This window comes from Pogona vitticeps, chromosome 6 (genome assembly GCF_051106095.1).
Source record: "Pogona vitticeps strain Pit_001003342236 chromosome 6, PviZW2.1, whole genome shotgun sequence".
NCBI classification, from domain to species: domain Eukaryota; kingdom Metazoa; phylum Chordata; class Lepidosauria; order Squamata; family Agamidae; genus Pogona; species Pogona vitticeps.
Window position 1 is genome coordinate 28,688,247 of NC_135788.1, and position 19,131 is coordinate 28,707,377.

At 37.8% G+C, this 19,131-nt stretch overlaps 1 protein-coding gene across 6 annotated transcripts in view; it reads left to right on the plus strand.

The window, feature by feature from the left end:
* PHF14 (PHD finger protein 14) overlaps positions 1-19,131 on the plus strand; it is a 177,095-nt gene that overhangs the window by 122,610 nt on the left and 35,354 nt on the right. For 3 of the 6 annotated variants that reach the window (XM_020781667.3, XM_020781680.3, XM_020781673.3), the window contains one exon: positions 13,534-13,647. The exons of 2 other annotated variants lie outside the window; for them this stretch is intronic. In XM_020781667.3, the coding sequence (XP_020637326.3) occupies positions 13,534-13,647 (114 nt within the window). Of the gene's footprint in view, positions 1-13,533; positions 13,648-14,193; positions 14,357-19,131 lie in introns of all 6 variants that reach the window. One more of the 6 variants, XR_012088290.2, reaches the window with a different exon arrangement.

Genomic DNA, 19,131 nt, shown 5'->3' on the forward strand with positions numbered 1-19,131 from the left:
TCTGCTGCCACATAAGCCTCTTGGGGGTAAGAAAGAATTCATCAGAAAGCACCCTGTTCTGTCCCCCAAACATGGAGTTTTTCCTGCATTCAGTTCCCACTGTGCTGGACATGTATAAAATTCCAAATGGATATGAAGGGATTTTTACTCTGGCCAGCAGGCTCTCATTTTCTCTTTGGGCAATGGAGGGACGATGGGACAGGGCTCCGTTTGTCTTCCCGTAAGATCTTTATTTTATCTGAAATGTCATTGTCTATAAAAATTGGCAGTGGGGAGTGGAGAACAGTTTTCTGTAATCCGTGGTCAACAGAGCTTTACTGTGGTCATATACTTAAAGAAGTCAATGTCCTCAAGACAGCAGCACCTTTAACAGGCTTTCATTTATAAAGTCTGATAGTTATAAAATACATTTTGATTCACTTCTTTAATCTAATGGGATTCATAAGATTCTTTAGACTCCATGCTTTTAGATTAGTGTACTAATAATTAAGGTCTCATGCTGACAATAGAATTATATGGAAATTTGCTAGCAGAATGTAGTTCTCTATTAGTACTTTCTATTAACATATCATGATTGCAAAGTTTGGTTATTATTTACTTAATTACAAGAACCCATATAGACTTTAATAGAACAAGATTATTGGGAAAATAGATATTGCTCTTTCACTTACAGCCCTCCTAATAAACTGTTAATAGGTACAAAACTTTGTGTACTTGCTGAAATATATTTAGAGAGAGAGCTTTTAAGAATTCAGGTACTTGGGGGGGAAATAGCTAGAGACAAATACGCTGTTCTGGTGTTTCCAAAGTTTTAGCCAGCAAAATGCATGCCATGAACAATTTATTCATGATATTTCCCCAAAGAAATAATGTTACATGTGTGTACATTTTAACTGTATCCATGTAGAAATCTAGCACTCTTTGGTTTTCTTTTATTTCAAAAGTTATCTGCCATGTACTATAATTGTTTGTGTACATTTTTAATAGGGATATGCATCAGCACCAAAATTCAGATGCGGAATATGGATTCAGAATTTGGAATTTTAGAATCCAGAATTTCTGGATATCTGGAACTTTGTTACACTCGATATGAATGCTATATATCTATTATTTTCCCCTTTGAAATAAACACATGCAGGCAAAATATTTTTAAAGGATTTCCCTAGGTCCTCTAACCATCTTCCAAGTGATTGTGCCAAACAAAAAGAGTGCACACCACTGCCAGGGATACCTAGGAAATTATTGTAACAGGCATACAGATTGAACCCTGGACAGTGGGAAGGCCAGCAGGAAATGACAGCAGCATTAAGGAAGCAGAAGTCACACTGGGGAATGGACAAATACCCTGAGCAGCACTGGCTTGCAGATTGGAGCAGCATAGAGCTTGTGGTGAGTGGGTGGTAACTGTGCCAACAGCATGGGGCACAATATGCTTGAGTGAGTGAGCACAGTCTTGGACTATACTTGTATTTTCATGCCATTTCACATATCTGAGTCATGTCAGGAAGGATAGGACAGTGGTTCCCAACCTTGAGTTACTGACGTATTCTTGGACTTCATCTCCCAGAAACCTCTGCCAGCACAGATGGTGGTGAAGGCTTCTGGGAATTGAATCCAATAATACCTGGGTTACCCAGAGTTGAGAACCATTGCTATAGGAGATAACACTAGATTCTGTCTGTTTACAGTCAGAACTGTAGACTGAGAATCCATTGTTCCAGAGAGCTCAACCATTTGTTTATTCAAAATTATACAGAGGAGTGATCTAGGGCAGTGGTTTTAACTGATGTAAGCCGCCCTGAGTAGACGTTGTCTAGAGGGGGGGAAATTGAATAAATAAATAAATAAATAAATAAATAACTATTAACCTTGGGTTACTCAGGTGTTTTTGAACTGCAACTCCCAGAAGCCTTCACCACCAGCTGTGCTGGCCGGGGTTTCTGGGAGTCACAATTCTTAACCAAGGTTAAGAACCACTGATCTAGGGGCTAAATTCAGTTCTTCAGCCTTAATAGAGCAGGCTGATTGAATGATTGTGAATTGGAGGGCCCTTGCTTTACTTGCTCATAAATAATTCATGTTTGTTATATCTGAATAAAATATGTTTTTTTTTAAACAATCCAGGCCGGATTTGCTACTTCCCTCTACCTGTTAAGGGACATGGTAGCACTGCGGGTTAAACCGCAGAAGCCTCTGTGCTGCAAGGTCAGAAGACCAGCAGTCGTAAAATTGAATCCATGCGATCGAGTGAGCTCCTGTCACTTGTCCCAGTTCCTGCCAACTTAGCAGTTCGAAAGCATTTAAATGTGAGTAGATAAATGGGTACCACCACGGTGGGAAGGTAACGAAGTTCCGTGTCTAGTCGTGCTGGCCACATGACCACGGAAACTGTCTACGGACAAATGCTGGCTCTATGGCTTAGAGGTGGGGATGAGCACCGCACCCTAGAGTCAGACACGACTGAACTAAATGTCAAGGGGAACCTTTACCTTTACTTTTTCTGCCTGTCTGAAACACCAGGTGATCTAAAAGTTGAATTTATTGTTCAGCTAAAACTATTATTATATTTAATAAATGGATCTTCTATTTGCATGAAATATAATGGCCTCTGCTATGTTACCTCAAGTAGTTATTCATAGGAAAGTTTTCCAGTGACAATTATTTCTTGCAGTAACATCATGTTGAGTTTTGTGACATTTTGCTTTATGGAAGTGTCCACCACTAGTTTGAGCCTATAGTTTGTGTACAGCTGTATCTCCAATTTTTATTCTTGTTTAAATAACAAATCATGTTACTGGGACAGAGTGGTACTCAGTGATAATCAGTTCAACACTTGGCATTATTGTACAGAACTTAAAAAGCATGTTTATTTTAGAGTTGTCATAATAATCTGCCACTTCTTAAGACAGACATCTTACTAGGCAGTGAAGGAAGAGCTGTAATTTGCTTCTTCTTTATACGTATATATTCACTTAAATTCTTTACTAGACATCTTTCCAATCCAAGAAATTCTTAGCATCCACAAAAATCCACATCTTAAATGCTTCTCTTTGTAAGTTGCTTGCTGTGGCGATCGCCCCCGTGGCCCCTGCTTGTTTCCCCAAATACAGAGCTCACTAGGTATCTCAGCACACCCTCTGATACGCTGCCACCAGTTGATCTCTTTTATCAACTTGGTTTACTTCGAAAAGGTGAAGGTCCATCCATTACTGACATTTCAACAGAAGAAGTTTATTACTCTTTTAAGATATCAAGATTTATTTAAAAAAAGGATGGTGAATTAAGTTCTAAAGAAGAGCTAGAGACACAGAATATTTATATAGACTGGTGGTCCAGAGCACAGCTGGAATCTAGATATATAAAAGACAAAATAGAAGGTTTCTACTCAGAACAAATGATGGTTGATAAGCTTTTATTAGGTTCAAAAGATAAAATAGTTAAGAAAATGTATCTGTTAGAAATCAAAATGCAAGACGAAATGGTTAAACAATGTATGATTAAGTGGGCACAAAACATAGGGCATAATGTTGATATTGATCAATGGTTGAAAATATGGCAAAATAATATAAAGCTTACAAGATCATATATTAAGGAGAATATATAGAAGATGTTTTATAGGTGGCATATGACTCCAGAAAAATTGTCGAAGTTATATACAGATGTATCAAATGTGTGTTGGAAATGTGAAGCACATGTGGGAAGCGATTATCATATGTGAATTTCGTTGTATGTGTATATACTTACGATGACAATAAATTATTATTATGTGGTGGTCATGTAGAGTAGCGAAACAGTATTGGAAAAGAGTACATGCTGTATTGCAACAAATATTGCTTTGTAAGGTGCCATTAACCCCAGAACTGTTTTTATTGAGTATGATACCTGATAACATAGATAAGACAAAGGAGTACAGTGGTGCCTCGCAAGAAGAGCGCTCCGTTTTACGTCAAAATTGCATAACGACAAGTTTTTGCAATCGCAAGAGCGATCGCAAAATGATGTTTCCTATGGGGAAATTTCGCTTTGCGATGATCGATTCCCTGCTCTGGGAACCGATTCTCGCAAAACAACGATTTTCCTACAGCTGATTGGCGGTTTCAAAATGGCCAACGGGTAAAAAAAAATGGCTCCCCGCTCTTTTCTGGGACGGATTCCTCGCTGCACAGGCAGCAAAAATGGCCGCGCTATGGAGGATCTTCACTGGATGGTGAGTTTCAAGCCCATGGAACGCATTAATCGGGTTTTAATGCGTTTCTATGGGCTTTTTAATTTCGCTTTACGATGTTTTTGTTCTACAGTGATTTCGTTGGAACAAATTAACATCGTAATGTGAGGCACCACTGTATATAGTTATATACATAGTCACTGCAGCCAGAATTCTTTATGCCAAAAATTGGAAAAGTCTGACCGTACCAAAACAAGAAGATCCCATAGAGAAGATACGGGAAACAGCGGAAATGGACATTTTATCAGAAGTGATGAAGGACTGTCCTTTACAAAAGGCAACTGAAAAATGGGACTTATTCTATAAATGGATTGAGTTAACAGACAGCGTATGAAGAGCATACATTGAAATGAGAACTTAAATCTGGAAGGCAGAAAACAGTAAAAAGAGTAATTTGGAATTTTGATATGGCAATATGTATAGGATGGATGTTAGTATGTTATTGTTTCTCCTCTTCCCTCTTAACTCCCTTTTCCCTTTTTGTCACCCTTTGTTAAAAATTAAAATTAAAATTAAAAAAAACAGAAGAAGTTTATTACTTACAGAAGGTTTCTGGAATAATTCATAAGCACATTCTTCAAGATTCATCAGTCATCAATATTAACCTATATTTATTATCACAGGTTACACTCTAACTAATTACTCCTCAGACCCCCCCCCCCCCAAACTATCCTTTCTCTGATTCCAGACTCAGACTGACTGGCTCCTCTCTCAGGCTCCGCCTTTTAAGCATCTTTTTCGGCCCCGCCTCTTAACCACATTAACATATAACATGAATAATGCATAACTTGCAAAGCATAAATCGGGGTGAATGCTACACTTGCATATGGTTGTGTGCTATATATATTTGAACTGAAAACATGGCACTATATAATGAACATTCACACAACCATTGAAAATTTTGATTTTCATGAATAATTCTCGGTCTTAAGGAATTGATACTCTTCCGAGTCATCTGTTCTGACTTCGCGAATATATTATTCTGACTTCGGTTGTATGGCTATATTGTGCTTGTCAATTCATCCAAATTCTAAGGTATTTCTGTTTGTCATACTTTCATTTTGGGTCTTTAAATGTTTTCCTTGGGCTGCTTGCTGTTTACTGTCATTAACTTGGTTTTCTTAATGTTGAATTTAAGACTCAAACCACTAAACACTTTATCTATTTATTTGGAAAATATGCCTTTTCATAATGATTTTGGGTCATTGTGAAATTTGAGCATTGCAGTTGATAATAAAGAATAGAACAATGTTTAACATCTTCCCATTCTTGAAGGCTTTCATGGCCGTGATCCAATGGTTGTTGTAGGTTTTTGGGCTGTTTGGATGTGTTCTGAAGGTTTTCCTAATGTTTCACCAGTCCCTGTGGCTGGCATCTTCAGAGGACAGGAGTTAGAACTCTGTCTGTGTTCTGGATGTAGTGTGTGTGTTAGTTGAGTATTTGTAGCTGTGGGATTAGCTTTTTGTTCTTTTCAGGAGATTGGGTGATTATGGTGATCGGGGTGTTTTTTTGTTATGGGTGTATTGTTGTGATAAGGGGGGAGATGATCTGTCACTGTGATTGATGGGTGTTGTTAACTGGTCTTTTGTGTGCAGTGATCACTGGTCCTTGTGGCTGGGTAGAGTTTGCTGACCTTTCTGCAAGCTGTATTTTTCAGTGCTGGCAGCCAGGCTTTGTTGATTTTTAGAATTTCTTCTTTTTTGTTGAAACTGTGCTGATATTTGTGGATTTCAGTGGCAGCATCTTTTTCAACATCTCTGCTAAAGACAGTGGTGTTTTACTATCAGTGTGTGAATGGGAAGACACCCCAATAATATGACTTCTAGAAGTTTCTTCTTTCTTAACATTGCTTCTTCAAATAGTTAATATGTGAATATAATTTTAAGTGCATTATAATTAACTCTCCCAAGAGATTGCACAAATATTTTGTGATTTTGTAGCTGGCTTTAAAAATATCTTCCCTAAATCCTGAAGACGTACATTGCATTGTTAAATTCTGCCAGCAATTAAATTTATCTCTAGCTTTTCACTAAACATATATTTGGTAAAGGATGAAAGTGATTATGTGGTTCACTGGTTTGAAAATTCCTTTGGGTATGTTTTGAGAGTCTTGCATATTTTGCATCTTCTGCCTTGAAAACTGTACATGCAATGAACAATATTAGAAGCTACCTTAACTGCATACACTTTAAAATGTTTATTTACCAGAAATTGCCAACTTAGCAGCTACTTCCTTAAATCATAACTGGAGCACCAGCTTGAAGCAACAAGGGCTTCAGCAACTAGACATTTATAAATATACAGTATGTTAAAAAATCTGAGTAATTTATTATATGCCCATATATAAATTACTTGAGTATAAGAGCATTATAAACAAATTTAGCCAATTTTGCTTTTGCTTAATTTAGAGTGGAATTTCAAGCTTAGCTAACTTTTACATGCACTTGAAGCAATAGATATTTGAGATCTAACCCTTCATGATTGCCTGCAATAATCAAAGTGAGGTATACTCTGTATTGTGTGCTGTAGCTACTGTATTTGTTTTAGTGACATTAAGTGTTAAAGGGACCTAAAAAGGATAGTTGAAGCATAGTGACAATCAAGTCAAGCCAAACATATAAAAACAAAATCCTGCTAGGTACAAGTAGGTATTGCTTATCTCTTTAATCAAAATTATGTTTTCCAGAAAGGAGAGTCATATAATTCAGCGTGGTTTACATATGTACAGAGAAATTCGAATCTTCGTGACCCCATGGACCAGAGCACATATATATGTATAAAAGTAATTTTAGGTATGAAAGCTAGGGCAGATTTCCATTAGTTAATTTGCATTGGGTAGTCCAGTTCTTTGTTCCACTCCATTCTAACTTTATGAACATCAAATTGTGTGTTTTCTAATAGGCATCTGTAAACTACGGTTGTTGGTCTCAATTTCTCTAAAGATACAATTAATGTTTCTAAAGCAGCAAGGATTGCCAAGGCACTCAAGGCCAGTGGTCCGTATATGCATGACAAAATATGTTGTAATTGCAGATATAATGAGTGCTACTCTAGAAGTTAGGTCATATATAGCTTGTAGCACTGAAAATGGTAAAAAATGTGTGATCTGGTTTTATCAATTGGTCTAAGGTGTATAACCCACAGCCCATTTTCCCCCCATTAAAATCACTGTCTTGCAATCAGGATTGTCTCGCAGAGCTAATTTATCATGTGTGTATCTGTTAAATTGTAGCTGAATACATTGTGGCAGCCTGGCTGCTGAAATTTTGGGAGGATAACTTCACTACTACATGGACAGAACCTAAAGCAATCCAGCAAAAAAGTGGGGTCGAATAGATTGATTCCATGACTGTCCATGAATTGGCATGATTGTGTCAGTTATTTGTAGGTGCCAAAATATACATTTCTTTAATATGACATAAATTTTCTGAAAATTACCTTGAGGAATTAGAATGGGATGACACAATGAACTTATAGTATCTATAGTTAATAACTTTAGTTGTAATTATATTCACTTTATACCAGATAGTTAATTAAAATAACGCCTGGCTTATCAAGAAATATTTCAGTCAACAATACTGAAAGGCTCATGTTATTGAGTTGAGAATATCTCAAGGAATCATTATGTCTTATTTAATAGCATCTGGACATCAGCAAAATTGCCACTTGTTGAACAATCTAGTTGAGGTACTAACTCCAAGTGGTGTAACCTCAGATATAGACCCATCAATTGAATAGCCAAAGAGGCCCCCAAAACTGTTGCTTAGTTTTATTACCTCTGGTACAGATGATTCAGGTTTGGTGATAAACAATAGAAGGACATCATTAGGAAAGAGTAGATACAAAGCATAGGGCTTCCATACTATAGAAAAGACGCTTGTATTTGATGCAACTGCTGAAGAGGAACAGTGGCAAACCAGCAAAGTGTGCTAGTTTTCTTGAAATTAAATGTTAGAAAATGAATTGCAAACCTTTGCAAAAGTCTTGAGACTTCCTTGTGATCCCTTTCATTGTGAGGAAGCCATTGGGCATGGTAGGTCAAGGGGGAGTATTTACTTTCTGAAAATTGCTGCTGCCACAATGATTTTACCAGCAACAGGAATCTCTAGAAATTAAAAACTTCTCCCAGTACACAAGGAGGAACAGAAATGTTTAATTTCTGAAAAATCACCATAACTGAAGCCATAATCAGCCCTATGCATTGCTACATTGTGCAATGGAATTTCAGCATATTTTTGGCACTTTAGACAAGACTGGAACATGAGATAAAGAGCTTCGGTTAAAATGTGGATTAATAAAACAAAATCTGGCTTTAAATTGAGTTAGAAAATAATATTATGTAAAAATAGAGCACAGTTTAGGAGCGTGAATTTCTGGATGAGTTGGATTACCTATATGCATTTCAATCTGGCTTCAGGCCTAGTTGTGGGACAGAGACTGTTTTGGTTTCCACCGGGAACAGGACAGGGAGAGCATGTCTCTGTTAATTTTGTTGGAACTTTCTGCAGCTTTTGATATGATCAGCTGTGGTATCCTGTCTCTCTGGGATGGGACTTGGAGGCATTTTTCTACAGTGGCTCTAGGCCTTCCTGGAGGTGAAAACTCAGAAGATGGTCCTAGCAAACCCCTGCTCAACTTCCTGATCATTGACCTGCTGTGTCTCCCAGAGTACAAACTATTTCACATTGATATATGAAACCACTGGGAGAGGTTTCCAGGGTTTGGCACTTAAAATTAATCAATATGTGAATTATACCAAACCCTATCTTTCTTTTCCATTTTATGCAAAGGGAATTATTTTGATTTTTAATCAGTGTCTGGTGTATATAAGGGACTTCATGATGGTGAATAAACTGAAGCTAAATCCAAACAAGACAGAGGCATTCCTGGTCAGCCAAGGGGAATATCAAGGAATAGAGTTTCAACCTGTGCTGGGTAGGGTTATACTCCTCCTTGAAAACACAGATTCACAGTTTCAGTGTTCTCTTGGATTCATCCCTGAGCCCAGATGCTCAAGTCTTGGTAGTGGCCAAGTAGCTTCATGGGGGCCAGCTATTCATCTTGCCCTTTTACTCTGCTCACTTGTCTTCCTTGTTCTAACAAAAAATAAGAAAGAAAATTTGTTTTTTTAAAAAAGAATTATACAATCTGATTAGGCGATCCAGACTGCCTGGTTGTAATGCCTGGCATGCTTACACTGGCATGACTTTAGATTATGTGAAAAGGAACAGGATTTCAGCCACAGTCTTATACTGAATGAATTACTTCTGAGATGGATTTCAACAAAAGGCACCAAATTAAAAATGGGAAAAGGTTATAAACTGCAAAAAGTTTGACAAAGATTTACTCAGAGGTGGAAATGAGGGGAGAGGTGGATGAATTCTAGAATGGTGCATAAAAGAAATGTCATGGAAAATGATTAATTACTTGAATCATTGCCATCTCTTTGTGGGCTCTGTGCTGTCCTGGACATATGACTAAAGCATGGAATCTTCTCAAGCTCTTGTGTGCTCTTGCCCCTTTCATTGGTTAGAACCTGTGTGTAGATTCAGAGCATCTGGTAAGTACTATCATGTCTGTTAGAGATAGGAACCTTTTACAAAATATGTGAGTCAAACAAACAAAACACATTTCTCGAAAGCAAGAACCCCATGTTATTATGTTGGGCAGCTCTTTCCTCCAGTGCCTTGTGATCATGCCCACAGTTTTGTGCCATTGCGAGAATGCCAGTTGTGGAAATTGTTTCTGTTTTGTGTACAGAATACAAAGCTGTCCTTGAACAGCATCAGTGGAATGGTGCAAACAACACATTTAAATTTATGATAATGAGTACTAGTGGAGGGTGGGGAGAGCGAGAGGAAAAGAGAAGAAAGTGACTATGCATGTTAATTCACAGATATAACCCTATATACTGTAATGTGTGTATGAAGGGAGGAGAGCCCATCTTAAAAAATACTCTAGTGACTTTAACAGAGTAATGCTCTGCACAGTCTTCATGTCTTTAATTTACGAAGACTGAAGAATATCCCAGCTTTTGAAGCAGCACTAGTTTTGACCTTTCAGTTACTGTGAGCTCAGCAAAAGGTTGTTGATTAATTTTGCCCCTTAAACTGTGGTAGCTGGGCTGTTCATTCCTTTTTAATAAGCAGGCCCAATTTTAATGCTGCTGACTTAGATGTAATAAAATCTTCTTTGTGTTAGGCTTCCTCTATATTAATAATAGGATCTGTATTAGCAGTGTACAACTAAATGGCATTGGAAAATTCAACTAGCTTGCATTAAATCAATTTTATAGCAAGATGGCTTTCTCTTGACTCACACCTGATACTTTTCAACCTTATAGGGCAAGCCTGCTTTTAAATGAGTTTGAAACAAAGGATATGAGTGGTATGTTTTATAAAACCTATTCACAAAGAGAGCATTTATTTTCAGTGCTTGTTTTTAGTGCTTGATTTCACAAATTAATGTGACAATTAGTGTGACAATAAAACAACCACCAAACTACTTCTGGGTGAAAAGATAAATTTTGAGATTAAATTGTTGCTCTTCCTTTCCTTTTGTCAATAAGGCATAGTCAAAATGTACAATGTTAAGCTGAATGACAAGTATTTGAATTGTCGGCAATGGCCAAAAGGGTTAAGATGAAGTCCTGCTTTCAGTTTCACAGTATTTGCTGTTTAAGTGTTTACTACACTTTATGTTTACTACTATTGTTATTACATATGTACATGTCCTGTACTTTATGGGCAACCACCTGGTGAACAAGACAGTGCATGATGAAGCAATTCTTAGATGAAACATGATGGTGCAATATTTGTTGGCCATCCATAACTAATCAAAGATCTAGAAAATTGTAGATATCTGGATACAACACTTGATAGACATTTGATTTCACTCCATGCACCACAATATACTTATCAGTAGTAGTCTTCTAATACAAATTAATTGTAGCTGAGTATCTTACTTAGTAAATTTTAGATGATTTAATCCATGACATTCTTAGTACTAGTAGTAGTGGTAGTAATAGCAATCAGCATCATCTGACAACAGACATGAAAAAATCCTTTTAAATCTGCAACTTTGCATTAAGTTTAAAAGTAATGATTATCTTACAGATAAAGATTATTTTTCAAAGCTATGGCTTTAAGCCTGTACATACATGCTCAAATATATATAGAAAGATGTCTTATGTTGAATCAGACCATGCATCCATATTGTCAACATTGACTACAGATGGCACTCTCCCAAGATTTCTGACAGCAGCCTTTTGCAGTCTTACTAAAGTACTGAACCTGCTCAGACACTGCCGGTGATCTGTCACTTACCTACAACCCTTCTCCTGACTTGAAGGAACATCCAAAGAAATTTGTTTAGGGTGGAAAATAGATTGATGATTAGCATATATTCGAGTACAAGCATGACTAAGACATCTTTGAATACTTTTAATGTTTTATATTAGGCTATTCCTGGGATAACATGTAAGCTTTATACAAACACAGAGGTTACACACTTCTCCTTAGAAAAACTATTTGGGTCAGGACTGTAGAAATACAGAAAATGTAAGTCTATGCATCTGTAGATAATTTATTCCAAAATCAGAAAGTACCATTATTCTCGTTAAGCTGAATGTTACTTAGAAGCTTACTTTTTTGTTACACATCCCTTTATATAAGAAAACCAAAGCTTTGGTCTGAACAATTTTATACTGCTGTCGGATAGGAAAGGATTTTTTTTATGTATGCCTTTCAAATGTAGGCCACTTACTAGCAGCAATGAGAAATAATATGAGGAAGAAATTGGTAGTTCTTTTTTTTCATAATCTATCCACTTTATAAGAAATAGCTTCATTTCTTTTCTTTCAAAAAAGGACTTTGTATCCCCCATTATGGAGTTCTAAGAACGAACTACTGTCTTCAGCTTCACTGTTTAAAAGTCTTGGTTAGTAACTTTGGCTCCAAATTCATTACTGTAGTCAAGTAGTTCATAGCCTGGTGCAGGAGATAAACCCTTTGCGAATGAAGACAGCATCCATTTTCCTTATACCTCAGGCCACAAGGAATTGATTGCAGTAATAAAATGACAGCACCTTGTAATATACTGACGGCTTTTTAATTTGAAAACTAGCTTCAGCCTGATTCAAAGCTTGTTTAAAGCTAATTTATGGCCTGCATAATGTTCAGCTGAATCCAGGATAAAGGATGATGTATGAAAACTGATAAAGTTAGTAGAGTATATTCAAATGTATCATGTTGGAGAAAGAATTTTCCTGTTATTTAGTTGTATGTTTCATATGATATTTAAATATGGGTGTGAACATGGATAGAAATTTTGTAGCATTTTATTTCAGATTTTCTGCTTGTTTGCAAGACTATCCTTGACAGTATACGGATATTTAATATACTTTTTGAAGATTCATCCTTACACAATGTACATTCCTAAACTGAATTACATTAATAAATTCCATAACTTTAATTTTATATTTAGGATGTGGCTGTTTCATGACTTTACACCTCCACATTATTAGATTTCTTGTTATAGGTCTACTTCTCACTATGAATTTGCTACTTTAACATGTATAGAGGTGACGAGGCTATTGTGGATACTTTTTCTAATCTTGAAGGCACCTATTTTGATAGCTTGATGGCTTAATATCACTTTATGATTCGTTTATTTAACTTTTTAGTTTTATATGTGGATGTGATTCTGGATTAATACAGGTTTTAACATGGGTTAACATTGTAATACACGCCATACGTTTTTCCCTTGCCCTTGCCATGATTCTCAGTGGTGCACACACACACTGGTTTGATGTGTGTGCGGATGTCCCCCACAAATCGCAGCAAGGAGGAATGGATGGAATGTTACAATTTGACTTGCACTATGAACAAGATTTCAACCATTGCATGCTATACAGTAATAATAATAGTTATGTGCTGTCAAGTTATTTCTGACTTATGCCGACTCTTTCAGGGTTTTCTAGGTAGAGAGTACTCAGAAGTGGTTTTCTATTCCATGGTGGGGCATGTTGGGGCTGTGCAGTTTGCCCAAGGCAACAGAGGCTGACTCTTCTCAGAAGCATAGTGGGGATTTGAACTTCCAATCTCTAGCTCCACAGTCAAATACTTGACCCACTGAGTAACAGAGTTTCAATGACTTCAGTTTCAAGAACACAAAACAAATTTTGGAAACCAAAGATGCCTTGTGTCAATCAATACCTTCAGTCAGATCATACTGCGTTGTTAAAACATTCTCATGGAGGACCACTTCAGCACACTACTGAGGGGTATATTTGTCTCTGTTGCCCTCAGGACTTGGAGCCGTCAATTGAGGTGGTCTTAGAGGCCTCAACTAATGTTGTACCCTCTACCTCAAGAAGTAGCTCTGAACAGCTGATTCCGATGGCACAGAAACATCCAAAAGAGGTAGGACATTGTGTGTCTGTTACTGCATCTGTCATTAAACTGATGGTTGGGCTCTCAGGTTTTATTTGATTATTTGTTCTTGATACTGATTTATTTTAGTTCAAGAAAGAGTAATGCTAAAATTACTGGTCACCCCAACCAAAATTTATTTTTAAACTACACCAAGTTAATAAGCTGCAGTTACTAGTATTTATATTCCATCTTTTAAGACGATTCTTTTTCTCTTTATTTTTTCTTCTCAGATATTCTAATTTCCAGTATCTGATAGTGTATAATATTGTATTCAAAAATGCTGTATTCTACAGCATTATTTGAGCACTGTGGTGACACAAATTCATTCATGCAGTATTGTGACTTGAGAAATCGAGTTATGTGCAGATAAGATGTCATGCAATGCTGCTTCTTAAGAGAATTTTACATTATCTAGGCAGTGCTCAGTAGGAATCCAAATATTATGGGTTATGTATGTTACCACAAACAAAAAGGAAAGAGTCATGTGACCACAGCATTTCCTTGGGTGTGTGGCTTCCCTTTTTTATTCTGCAGTACAAATATGTGTTGGCTGGGTGCCAACTCCAAACAACGACATGACATTTGCCTCTCCAGAAGCTTGGAGTCAGTGTTTGGATATTGAAGCTACAAGAGCACTCTGTTGGTGAAAAGAAACCTTGGAGCCCAAGATAACAAGTTATGCAGAGTCTCTTATCAGGTAGCTTCAAATCCTCCCTTTTAATACGTAAGCAGAATAAAGACGCAGAGGGTTTAGGAAAAACACAGAGAGAGTTTGATAAGAAACTTATGACATGAGATACTCAGACTTCATATATCAGCATAGATCATACATATGTACATGGCATTATACAATAGCTTGTGCATAAATCACTTAGAGCAACACAGATATTTAAAGAAGTAAAGACCACCAGACTCACAACTGAGTGGCAAAGTGCTCTTCTCACTCCTCTTTTTATATAGTGAGAGCAGCCTATCACTGTAGACCATGCAGCTGAACATGGTTAACAAGCACGGCCTAAGCTTGTTCCAGCTGCATGTCATCAGTCAACCATTTCACTTTGACTTTAGAGGCATGACTTTACATTTGTTATCCATTTTACATTCTCTCTACAACAATAAATTTAACCCCTTGTTCACATGTTAGGAACAAATCCTGACAATATGGCCCCCATTTAGTGCCACTTTAATCTTTGAGTACAACCACAACCCTTGGTTTTCTGCAGTTATAAGACACCTTGGTATAGATGCAATCAATTATCACTTACAGTTGGGAAATAACTGGTGTAGTGAAGCACCCAGACTTTCATTTCCCATAGCAATACTTTAATTGTTTTTCCTGGAACAACTCTTATGGGTGGCATTGAAGGCAAGATCTTTAGTAGAGGGTAAGTGGAGTGGTCTCATCCTCTCCCACTTGGGAGCCTCTGTAAGGTCTCTTGAGGACATAGCATCTAGCATGCCTTCAGAAGCCTTCCACATCCCAAGTAGAGTGGTCATAATGACCAGATAGGCAGGGTATAAATGGAATAAATAAATAAAATAAATAAATCATTGAGGCAGTTGGCCAGAGCTTGATTCCCAATGATATCCAGTTTAATTCACCTAACATCTTGAGTTAGTTAACTCACCTACAATATAAAACTTTTGTCTCAGTGTTGTTTTTATTCTTACATATCCACTCTGTCCATTCTGGGTATAGAAGTAACCTTTGCTGATTGTCTGAATATACATATTATCAGGTAGAGAAACTGGAAGTAGGAATAGTGGGAGAAATTGTATTGATGTGTATCTTTGAACCTATTAATACCCATATTTGACAGCTAATGAAGAAAAACCCTGTGCATCTATAAACTATTGCAAGAAATTGCAGAAGTTTAAACTTATCTAGTGTTTTAGGTTAGAATGGGTTAACTGGATACATCTTTGTTGGGATGTTGGAGCTCAAATTACTTTTTTTAATGGGTCTGCAAGTGTTTGAGCATACAAGTATTCTCAAGTATGCCAAATAAATTTCTTCTGTAGATATCTGGCAAGCAAAGTTGACCACGTCATCCTTGACGTCTTTCTATTACTGCTAGAGCCATGGATTGCTCTGTATAAAATAAAGCCACTCAAATGCAATTACTGCTATCATCTTTTCATGGGGGTTCAATATGAGATCATTGTTCATAGCTTGGAAATGTTACTGTTATGGAAGACAACTGCTGGAATTTCACAGCAACATCACAAAATTTTCCGAGCTATGTTCTTCTCATCACAGCTCTGTCTCTTTCTAATCCTGCAGTCCTCCCCTCCACCCTCCTATTGCAAAAGGAAAAAATGTCCTCTTCTGGTGAGAAGAGAGTTTGAGCGGCACATAGAGATATAGCTCTGCAGGATAATGTAGAGTAGTCCCATGCTGGAGAATATGGAGACTCCTTGCTCCCAATTTCAACCGAACAAAGACACATCCTGGGGTGGGAGGGAACCTTAAGAGACCGGGCACTTTTGCTTTCAGTTTTATTTTTGCTGGAGACATTCAAAAGAAAGGCATTCAAAATACAAGCTTCAAGACCCCACAGTCATGCAGGTAATAAAAGCAACCCAAGTCTGAGGGTATAAATCAGTGATTCCCGTGTACGTATTACAATTTATTTTTGGGTTTATATGCATTGTTATGTAGAAATAAAAGTGACCAAGTGCCTAGTTTAAATTTGTTAACATAAATTGCAAGGCTATAGTCTGGTCATGCTGAATAGTGAAATTTTTGACTGACTGGTGAGACATTCTAAAAATTTTCAAGCCCTGAAAGTAGCCCTTACTTTCATTTTTGTTTTTTGTCTGTTTTATTCTGAAAGTGAGCCTCTGAAATCTGAATGCTTAATTTTAACAAAAGAGAGAATCATGGAAGCTTATTTCTCTTTTCCTTTTTTTCATTTGTCCTTTCCTTCTCCTCATATATCAATTTGCCCAGGAAGTGTCTGAAAGCACTGCAAGCACAGCTGTCAGCAGCCAATCAGAACATGGGTGTGTGTGATTTTAGTTGCAAATAGAACTGGATTGGTTATGGAACCCAGTTACAAATGTTCCTTTGTTGCAGTGGGCTTTTCGTTGTGAGTGGCATCTGCATGCTGCTGATCCCCTTGGTGCCCTCCATCTTGAATTTCCTCTCTGTATATGCCTGTGAGTCCTTTTTTGCCTTTTTTGTGGAGAGGGGGTCTATATTTACCCCCCCCCACTTCCCTCTCCTGGATTATTTTTGCTGTGAAAGGATCAGTACCAAAAAGACCTAGTACAAGAAAGATAAACCCCCTCCCGAAGAACTTGAAGCAAAAGAAATCTGAATGGCAGAGGCATCCAGATATGACCAAGAAATTATCTACTAAGCCCAGAAATTTTTTTACCTCAGCTATTCAAGTATTTACACATAGTGTTTATGCCAAGTCTTCTCAGAGTCTTTCTTTGTGTCAGAAGAACAACAGTAAAATTGATAAATATCAATAAGTTTTGATAAATATAGATAGATTTTTCCCCAGTAACAGACGTTTGGAGCAGCTACCATCAAATTTTCCACAGTGCATGCTGAGGGGTATAGAGTTACATGTACATAGACGTGAAGTAGCCTGTTCTTTTCCATACCCGCAAAGAATTGGGTTGGTGCAAAAGCCCTAATTTCTTAGGTTAGCCATGATTCTACCAAATCCAGTCTGTAGCCTACTAAATAACTTCTAGTTGACCCAGTTCTCTGTGTGACTGGGAGCTAGACTTTCCTGTGTTTCATCCATTCTATGAGATGGGTAGATCTTTCTTCCATATTATAGTCCTGTCACTTTGTTCTGTTCCTTCAAAGTGAGAGACAGTATTAAAAAACATTAGTGCAGTAGATAGACAGTGAAGAAATTGATGTATGAGTGAACTTCTTTAATCATGTAATCATCCATTATCTTAAAAAAGGTAAAGATTCCCCTTGATATTTAGTCCAGCCATGTCTGACTCTAGGGGGCGGTGCTCATGCCCATTTCCAAGCCATAGAGCCAGTGTTTGTCCGAAGACAGTTTCCATGGTCACATGGCCAGCGCAACTAGACATGGAACGTTGTTACATTCCCACTGTGGTGGTACCTATTTACTCGCATTTGCATGCTTTCGAACTGCTAGGTTGGCAGGAGCTGGGACAAAGCGACGGGGGCTCACTCCATTGCGTGGATTTGATCTTATGACTGCTGGTCTTCTGACCTGGCAGCACAGAGGCTTCTGCGGTTTAACCCGCAGCACCACCACGTCCCTCATAACTAAGAACAAGCCACTCCTAATGCCAGATTAAAATATTTGCACTTGTTATTTCATTGTCTAGATCAGTGGTTCTTAACGTGGGCAATAATGCTCCCCAGGGGGCGATTTCATTTTTCAGGGGGGCGGTAGAACAAAAAGGGGTGGTGTGGGGGCAAAAGAACAGAAGGGGGCGGTAGGGGGGCACTGGAGAAGGTGACTGCAGCCGCAGTGCTAGCAGTAGATCTGGTGCTGCTGCTGCCGCCAGATGATCCAGCTCTTTCTACCTGCCACATCTCGCCTTTCTCCTTTATGGGAGCACTGAGTGTGGATCGGGTGGAAGGAAAAGGTCTCTTGGGTCCTCATCCTCACCCCATGAAGCGCTGCCTCGCACCCGGGTGGGGAGGGAGGGAGGTAAGATATCACCTCAGGGAGGGGGCGATGATAACTTCCTCAATGGCTCAAGGGGGCGTTTCTTTCAAAAAGGTTAAGAACCACTGGTCTAGATTAGACAGCTAGAAAAGGAAATTGCTGGCTGGCAGTGATACAGGAAAGGATTGTATTGGGAAAGACTAGTGTATAAATATAATGCTAAGGGTGTGTTCTGTAAGCAGTGTCGTTTGTGTTCTGTACTCCATGATACCTCATTTCATAAAAACTATGCTGTTGTTTCACACTCTAATAAGTATGCCTAAATTTATGGGTTTGGCAGCTAACACTACATTCTGTTGGTGCTTACGATTGTTGGTGCCAATATTACATTTCTGGTGCCAATATTAACACTGGGATTCTGTGTCTTCAGAAATGAATGGTCAAGCAAGAAAAAAAAATGTATTTCCACACTTGATTTTACTGTGAAATTCTAAATATGACCCTTTTTTTTTGCAGACTCAGTAATGATGATAGAGCATGCAATGTTCTACCTGCATAATTTTGCAAATATAACTGGAAATGTGGATGCACACAGATGTAATTTTTAAGTATCTGCAGGTTCTCAATATGTACTGAGACACCACTCACAAGTATTATTCACACATCACTGCCATAAATATGCCATGTATCTTTAACAGTTCTGTAGTATTCTCTGTTACTTGCTCTAGCTGTATCGTTTCAACAGCACGCACCTTCTTTTTTCCCATGCTAACTACTGAGTTTTTAAAAACATTTCTTAGCAGTCATTGGAATTACAATCATTCTGTAGTATTTAATGAGATGAGACAATGGG